The sequence below is a fragment of the Vanellus vanellus genome (genome assembly GCF_965231255.1).
Source record: "Vanellus vanellus genome assembly, chromosome: 3".
NCBI lineage: Eukaryota > Metazoa > Chordata > Aves > Charadriiformes > Charadriidae > Vanellus > Vanellus vanellus.
This window is the reverse complement of record NC_138907.1, coordinates 18,943,588-18,952,309: the sequence shown is the minus strand read 5'-3', so window position 1 is coordinate 18,952,309 and position 8,722 is coordinate 18,943,588. Positions and strand designations below refer to the sequence as shown.

The 8,722-nt window shown below is 40.9% G+C and overlaps 1 protein-coding gene across 1 annotated transcript; it reads left to right on the top strand.

The window, feature by feature from the left end:
- The first annotated feature begins 108 nt into the window (after positions 1-108).
- Positions 109-8,557, top strand: TRMT61B (tRNA methyltransferase 61B). The gene is made up of 7 exons (XM_082481632.1): positions 109-657; positions 761-863; positions 5,424-5,614; positions 6,805-6,896; positions 7,308-7,543; positions 8,180-8,260; positions 8,445-8,557. Exons 1-7 carry the CDS (start codon positions 133-135, stop codon positions 8,486-8,488), a joined length of 1,272 nt encoding a protein of 423 aa, XP_082337758.1. The 5' UTR covers positions 109-132; the 3' UTR covers positions 8,489-8,557.
- Positions 8,558-8,722: the final 165 nt, after the last annotated feature.

Genomic DNA, 8,722 nt, shown 5'->3' with positions numbered 1-8,722 from the left:
GCATGCACCGGCCGCGTGCTCGCTCCGCGCGCCTGCGCCGCGCGCCCCGATGACGCTGTCCCGGCGTCATCGGGGCGCGCGGCGCAGGCGCGCGGGGGCGACCGTTGGGCGGCTGTTCCCGCCTTGTCCCCCATGAGGGTCTGGCGTGAGGTGCGGCGGGTCGCCGCCTCCTCCTCCCGTCTCTCCTCCGGCGATGGGGCGGCCCCCGGCGGGACGTCTCGGAGGCGGGCGTGGGAGACGTCGCTGTCGCCGCTGGAGCGGGTGAGGCGGCTGCTTCCGCCGGAGGAAGCGGCGGCGGTTGAGCGGTGCGCGGCCGCCACTCAGTCTCCCCCTGAGGAGGTGGCGGCGGAGGCGGCGGCCGCCCCTCAGGTGCCTCCTGAGGCGGCAGGAGCGCGTCCCGGCCCTTTCCGCGCCGGGGAGCTGGCGCTGGCGGAGCTACGGAAGAAGTACAACACGACGCTGAAGCTGTTGTGTCGGCTGGCGGCGGGTTCGGTGTTGGCCAGCCCCGGCGGTATCCTGCCTCACCGCGACATCATCGGGCAGCTGCCCGGGCAGGTGCTGCGCACGTCGTCCGGGGCGCGGTTGCTGCTGAGGCGGCCCTCGCTGGAGGAGTACGTGCTGCTGATGCCGCGGGGGCCCACCATCGCCTACCCCAAGGTACCTGCGGTTTACTGGGATGACTGGCAACTGGGATGTCACCGGCCAAATGTCCCCCTTAGTTTCGAAGAGTGGTAACGTATGGTGTTTTTCTCACCCGCAGGATGTAAGTGCTATGTTAATGATGATGGATATCCACCCGGGAGACACTGTTTTGGAAACTGGCAGTGGGTCTGGCGCTATGAGCTTGTTTCTGTCACGAGCAGGTGAGCACCTGGTTTTAGAAAATAGAAGCAGTGCAGTTTTTCCCAGGACTGGTAAGCCTGCCATATGAGGAAAGGCTGAGAGAACTGGGTTTGTTTATTCTTGAGAAAAGAAGGCTTAGGGGAGACCTTATCACCATGTTCCAGCATTTAAATGGTGTCTACAAAGAAGATGGAGACTCCCTTATTACAAGGACTCGCATGGAAAAGATGAGGGGTAATGGGCACACGTTACTCCTGTGGAAATTCCAAGTGGACACAAGGGGAAAAATTTTCACAATGAGAACAATCAGCCATTGGAATAATCTCCCCAGGAAAGCGGTGGATTCCGCAACATTGGACACTTTTTAGATTCAGCTGGACAGGGTTCTGGGCCATCTTGTGTAGCTAGTGCTTTTGCCAAGAAAGTTTGAACCAGATGATCCTTGAGGTCCCTTCCAACCTGATATTCTATGAATTCCCTTATCACACCTTGCCTTTATTTTGACCAAATACTTATGGTCAGTTCTTAAAAGTTTTGCTGTAGTTCACATGTTCATATATAGCTTGTTGACTTAAAGGAAAATTCTGTCCGTAACAGAGCCAGTGCAGGGACGGCAAACCATTTTGACTGCATTTCAAGGGCCATAGTGCAAAGCATTACTGAAGGCCCGGCAGAAAGCTGAGTTTCAGCCATCGTTATTGTTTGCTTTGGCTTAACGGTACTCGATTCTTTCTGCAGTCTCTTGTCTTTCACAGTTTCCTTTTCTTCATCTCCATGAAATAGGTGAATAATCATTGCTGGGTACCAGTGAAAATGCTTATGTGGACACGCTCTGTTATTTTTTCATGTTCTAGCTAGCCTGGTTTGATCTAGGTCTCGATGCTCTGAAAGGTGGAGAGCCTTTGCACTCAGTAGTGTGAGTGAGCGTGAAACCTCACCCTTCAACTTCATCTCATCTGTAGGTATACCACATTTCATAGCCATTTGATTTATGGGCTTCTGATAGACCAAATTCCTTAAAGAAAGAAAACAAAATAAAAACCCACAGGTGTTTGATGTAATTGCTTTTGCACACATCTGAAAAATAAATGCCATTTTAATTTGTTTTTCAGATATTTTTAATATATTTCTGCTATTGCAGAATACTTCCCTTCTCTGCAATATTAAAGGACTTTTGAGAGTAAAGACAGGATCATGTCTTTACCCTAAAGATGATGTCATGCATCATCTTGAACAGATACAGCAGAAAAGCATGAGTTGCATATCCTGAAGACTTGGGTTCAAAGTCAGTGTTTGTGGGCACCCCACCATCAGAGTAACTGAATACCTGAGGGTGCCAGCAGTGGTCACTGAACCTGAGAACCACCCATGTATCCTGAGCTGCTGTGAAACCCCAGCATTTCTTTTTTACTATTTCCCAATGTTCATTAAAAAGCAGCTTTATGGACTGTGCTGTCTTTGTAAAATGTTTACAGTTTGGGCTGCCTTTGTGGTTATATTCTGTGCATTCAACAGTTCAAGACAGAAAAGATTTCAGTACTCCCACTTACAGCCAGCCGAATGTTGGTGGGAGGTGATGCTGCTTCTTACACTCTTGTGAGGGAGACAAACCGAACAAATCAGCTGCTCTTTGCTCTTTTTGTTCAAGTCCGTTAAATAACCTTATAACTCGAAGTCAGTGAATTAGTTTTCTCTTACTCTCCCATGTAGCAAAGCTGTATATCTGCTGTCCCTTGGCATGTCCTCCAGGGTAACAATACAAGGCTTTTTAGAAGCATGAGTTTTTCTGAGAAAGTTTAGCATTCAGCAAGTATGTTACCAGTGCCATTGATCCAACCCTGCTCTGGGATGTCGGGTCATGCTGCTGAGGATAACAGGAGGAACTAGGAATGGTTACACTTAGTGAATGGTACAAACTGGAGTGCTGAGATCCATCAGGAGCTTAAAATTGGTGAGGGCATGTAAGCAGCAGCAAAGGGAATCTGGACAGTCCCCTACTGAGATGAACAGAGCAGTTTGTTCTTCTCAGTCATTTGTTTTAGCTGCAGTAATCTCCACCTGACATCCTAATTCAGTTGAAAACGCTTATTTTAATGATCAGCTATTAAATGCTGTTCCAAGATCACTCAGCTGCAGGTGGTCTTGATATACATTGGGCCCAGGTTTTAAGGTCAGCTGTTGCACCTCTGCTCCCCCTCCCTCTTTCTGCCTCCTTCTGCTATTCCTTAATTCCTTCTGATCATGTTTCTGCAATAAACTAGTGGTTTTTGTACTTTCATGATGGGATTTTGAACATAGTATGGGACTATCCTCAAAGCAACCATTGCTGCCATGGGAGCTAGAAGATGACGAAACAGAAGACAAAAATCAGCACTTCTCTTTCTAGAGATGATTGGGAAAGAGGGAAAGTAAGAGTCATTAGCTTTTCCATCTTCCCCTACACACAGACTGTAAATCCAAAGAAAAAGATTGAATACCTGGTGTTGGCTAAGGCAAAAGTTGGCTTTTGCTAAATACAGCAAATTATTTTTTGCCTTGGGTGTTCGGTCCACTGTGGCCATTTCATACACATGCATCTGGACTTACCGATTATTCCTGTCTTTTTTCAGTGTCCTGTCCTTTTTCAGTTGTCCAATAGGTTCCTTCTGATCACTTACTTCAATTTAGCTGTTACTGTGCCAAGTCAGCAAAATTCTTGGCATTGCCAGACTGTTAACCCTGTCCATGGGAGAAAGCAGTCCTTGTGCACCAGTTCAGTTCTATCTTGAGGAGAGGGAAAAAGGTATGAGATTTGTATTGTTATTTTCAAATGTATTGAACTTAAATCAGCACCAAATAGGGACAGTGTTATTCACAGCTTAACACAATTTGGTGCTGACCCAGAAATAAATAGATACAATTTGCTCTTTCTTCGTGGTGGCTAATTTTGCCAAGAAAATGAAACCCAACAAAAAAAATAGCTGCTACACAGGTAAATGCTGGAATTTAAATCTGGTGGACACATGACCAAGCTCCGTGGAAGTATTTGATTTCCAAAATTCTCATTGATTTAACAGATTTTTTTCTCCTCTCTTTGTATTACTCTCAGTTTATGTTTTGTTTTCTGTTCCTTCTTTAATCTTTCCCAGAAACTACTGACATGGAACAGGACAAAGTTAAGACTGTGTTAAGAATGTGATATTTGCCGTGACTTCAAGATTTTTGAGAACTGGAAAATATGATGTATGCAAACTTGACATACTTCAGCTTCACAATAATGAAGGGTTTTATCTAGCTATTTTAACTAGTTGTCGGGTTGTTTTTTGGTTTGGTTTTTTTTTTTTTTCAGAAGTCAGTTTCAAAATGTAGAAAATTTCTGGAGTGAGGAGAGGAAGGAATAAGACTGACCAAGTAGTTCCAAACTGATAATCTTGGGTAATAAGGAGTTGGTGATGTGATTCTACAACTGTTTAAGATGATCAAAGGTGGCACTGCTGAAACCCTCCTTCCTTACGTGTTGGCTCTGGCCTCTGATCCAGGGCGAGCTAGATCAGGGAGAGACTGCTGAGAAACCCATCCCTTCTTCTGTTCAGTTTTCTGAATGGATTCACAGTGGGAACCCATAGGTGAGGGAAGGAGCCTGGTGACTCTAACCTAAAATGGCTTAAAAAGTCACAGAACCTCATGGGCTGAGCTGCTGATTTCTGAAAGCTGTCTTTGCCCATTAAAAAGTAGCAAGGAGAAGAAGCTAATGGGGGGAGAGGTTTGAGAAATTAAAGAGTAATACAAGGATAGAGTAATACAGCAATGCACACGCTACTGTCTGTGCCTAGATATCCTTCACGAAGAACATTGTATATTGGACTCATATGGTAAATTTCAGGGTAGTAAATTTATACTTAAAATGAGTAATATAATTTATTACAGTTACAAACAATAACAGGAAAACAACACAAGCCTGTGTAAACCAACAGAGTACGCTTGCAAACTTGTTTATGGGGCTGAGATCAGTGAGCAGGTGTGGGGGGTTTTCTTAGCTTTTCCCCAACCCTAAGAAGGGACAGGTGGAGAAAGAACTATGCATGGAAAACAGCAAATCTTTGTAAAATGAGAATTGTCAAACTTTAAAACCAGCAGTCTCAAATCTTATGAAAAACAGAAGCAGTCACTGGCTGTCAGCTTTACAGCAGCTGTGAGTAGTGACCAATGTTGCAGCTTTCTCTATTGGTACCTCTGGTAGCTGTTAGCAGAAGAATCATAGATTGATAGGGCCACAGATGCTCAAGTTGCCTGTTGCAGCAGGAGTTACTTCGGGAGGACGTCTTAGGAACAGTTTGTACTACTATAACTGAGCTTTAATTTATCTGTGGACTGATGGATTTTAGTCTGTAAAAGAACTAGCCCAGCTTTTTATCTGCATCTATTTGTTTTAAATGTAAAGAAAAAATAAATTGTAATTGATTGTTTCATATGTGATTTTTTCCTGAAGTGAAGTTGAGATCTAAAGGTGTACTTCTGTTATTTACTACACTACTTTTTTTCTACATTCTTTATTACAGGGGGGAAGAGTAGTAAGTCTAATGCCTTTTGTTTGTTTTCAGTTGGGCCCAAAGGACGTGTTATAAGTTATGAAATCAGAGATGATCATCATAATTTAGCTAAGAAGAATTACAGGCAGTGGCGTGCTGCATGGGAAATAGGACATATGGAAGAGTGGCCAGATAACGTGGATTTCATTCTTAAAGACATTTCAACAGCTGATGCAGATATGAAATCTATAGCACTTGACGCAGTAAGTTCAAACCCCTCCACCCCCCCATTTGACATTTATCTTTTCTCCGTAAATTAAACTCCTAGTGCTCACAGTCACAACAGGATTCCCATATCTAGCTTAACAGGAGAAAAATAAATCGGATCTTCATCAATGAAAGAAATGTTGTGATTTTTTTGTCAGATTACAAATATTTTCAAGGTTTCAGCTGCATGTCCCCAAATTATGTAAGTGATATGGCTGTGGTACAGAAATATTACAATTAATCACTGCTGTCTTGTAAGCAAAGACAAACTTACAAAAATATCAATTTCTCAAAAATACAAGAAAGTATCTAAGGCATGAATTTCAAACATTAAATTTAAGAAAAATACATAAGCTTATTGAAAATACAAATATGTAAACACTTAGCTATCTGTCAGCTATATAGAATGCCCAATGTAACTAAGATCCCAGTTAGAGTAAGGAATGCTTTTGCTTGCTCTCCTGTCCTGCTTTTTATATGCAGATTTTGTAAAGGGAGGCATGCTGGGGAAAACAGCTAGATGTTAACCACTTTTCCATGGAAAGCAGACAAACTACTTACATTAACACTTTACGCAAATGACAATTGTGTTAAACTGTTTGAGCAAAGAAATAAAATATACCATTTTTAAAAAACTTTAAAAGTAACAATCTACAGGAAGAATCAGATATTGCATATCCTGTTGTTTTAGTTTGAATAGTTTTCTAGCAGAAGATGGATAAATTGCCAAGGACAGACGTTTTCTAATTCTTGAAACAAACAGCAAGTTAGACATTGAGTCTGTAGTGTGATCTTTTCATGATAAAGATGCACTTGAACTTTTTTTTTTAACATTTGTAAACTGGATATCCAAAGGTGCTAGTAAATGTAATCTTCCAAAAGTTATTATTAATGTCAGCATTATGGAATTTAATTAGTAAGCTGTTTAACATTAGCACAGGACTACAGTGTTGGTGAAATGCTACTTACTGTTTTAATAGAAATTCATTTGGAAGCAGCAAGGACTTTGTAAATGTGTGGAGCTCGGGTTTCTCTAAGGTTTTGAGGGGCAATAATACAACTGGTTTGTGATTACATACTGCTGTCGTATGCATTCATTTTCCACAGATAAACATTGTTTTTTCAGGAAAAAAATGATACATATGTTTTACCAGTAAATATTAATATATATATCTTTCTCTTGCAGATAGTTCTGGATATGCTTAACCCTCAGTCTGCTCTGCCTGTTGTACACCCAAGTCTGAAACAGGGTGGTGTGTGCGCTGTGTATTTAGCAAAGTAAGTATTTACTTCTGGCACTTACACATTTATTCAGGCCCAAACATCTTTTCATTAATGCTGGTTGTGTATTTTAAATGTTTAACAAGTTTTCTGCCCCCTCCCTCCCCCCCCCGGGTGTAATTTTTTTAGAGAGTTGCACTCAGTATAAATGACATTTGTCCAAATCCTTTGGCCTTTACTTGGGGAATGGTCTCATTATAGTCAGTGGAAGTTTGCGCTTAATGACATCCTCAATATAACTGCACTGTTTTCCCAGTCAGTGGTCAGGTTGCTAGCTCCTTTCCCTAAAGTTGAAGGACTTGTGTAACCTCAAAGGTAAAGAATGTGACAAAGGCAGTAGAATTGAGACTAACAGTGTATGATTTGAGTTTTTGAAATACTACCTTATCCTTTGCATTTCTTCAAAAGCATCACACAGGTTATTGACCTTTTAGACAGAATACGGACCTGCAAGCTCCCTTTTTTGTGCGAAAGGATCATTGAGGTAACTCATAGAAATTGGTTGGTATTGCCTGCTAAAATCAAGAATGGCAAATCAAGCCAAATGGTGGAAACTCAAGAAAATATTGAAGAACCATCTCAAAAGAAATATGAAGAAATCCACACTCAGGATCAAGTAGTTCTTAAAGAAAGTGAATACAATGGTAAGAACATTATTGCTGATGAGAGATCCTGTTACTGTAATTTGATCCTCCAAGGATATAATGAAGGCAAAGTTTGTAGGAAGAGGCAGTATTTTATTTTTTTTTTTCTTAGGTCAGCTGAGATTATTGTGAAGAATAGACAAGCTTCTGGACAGCCTATAGTTTGTTCGGTTTGAAAAAGGATATAGTAATGGTTATTTAAGTATCTTTTTAAAAATCTAGACTAAATAGAAAATACATTGCAATCTGCAAATAAAGCATGACTGCGGTTCTAATACTGTTTTTAAATTTTAATTTTTTTAATAAAAATCAGTCCTCTATACTTGTCGTGTTGCTGCTTTAGAGGACCCTGATGGTCATAAGGATTCCAAAGAAGAAACATTACCAGAGTGCTCTGTTTTGTAATACTGCTGTTCTGGCAAATAAGATGCCTCATACTGGTATGGATTTGCAAAACCTATAGTAGAGCAAAGAGGTCTGAATGTAGTGATAAGTGACAACAAAGCACTTAAACAGAAACAAAAAGAAGATGAAACTATGTCAAGGAAAAATAATCCAAGCACGTTGGCAAACTCTAGGCTGCATGTATGTTTTAAACTTGTTGGAAAGAATTAAAAAAAAATTCTCTTTTCACAGAATCACTTTCTGATTATGCTGAAACACACTGCTCGGTGCCTTATGTTGCTAGACCATCTTACTGGCAGGAAGCTCATTCAGGTGAGACGCTTGGAAAATGTTTTTTTATCTTAAATGTTTAGGGATATTTTTATTTTAATAAATACTATTTTTTGTACTATCATTTGAAATGTTACCATATCATGAAATCACAAAACTTATAATAATAAAGTAATCATTGTATATTCAAATACTGAAGTAGTAACTTGTTTTGTTTTTTAATTAGCATTCCTTACCAAGCTGAGAAAGTTTCGACCACTGCTTTCTTGATGCTGCTGAGATGTTAGCTGCTAATTTTAGTATTGTATCAAAATAAAATAAAATGTTACAACATAGCTACTACATTTTGCAAGTTGTGTAACTTTTAACTAATGACTGCTTTGATTTCTACCGCCTATAAAGTTTGAAATCCCACCTACTGTTCAAAGGTAAAAGTTTTAATAGAATCATCAGGTAATAGTGTTGAGATGCAACACAGATTGTTCCGCAAAGCACAATATCTGT

Bases quoted from the DNA above. Each gene is read 5' to 3' on its own strand.
- TRMT61B (XM_082481632.1), top strand. From the start codon at position 133: ATGAGGGTCTGGCGTGAGGTGCGGCGGGTCGCCGCCTCCTCCTCCCGT. The intron at 864-5,423 runs GTGAGCACCTGG...GTTTGTTTTCAG, and splicing joins CTTGTTTCTGTCACGAGCAG to TTGGGCCCAAAGGACGTGTT. The intron at 6,897-7,307 runs GTAAGTATTTAC...TTTCTTCAAAAG, and splicing joins TGCGCTGTGTATTTAGCAAA to CATCACACAGGTTATTGACC.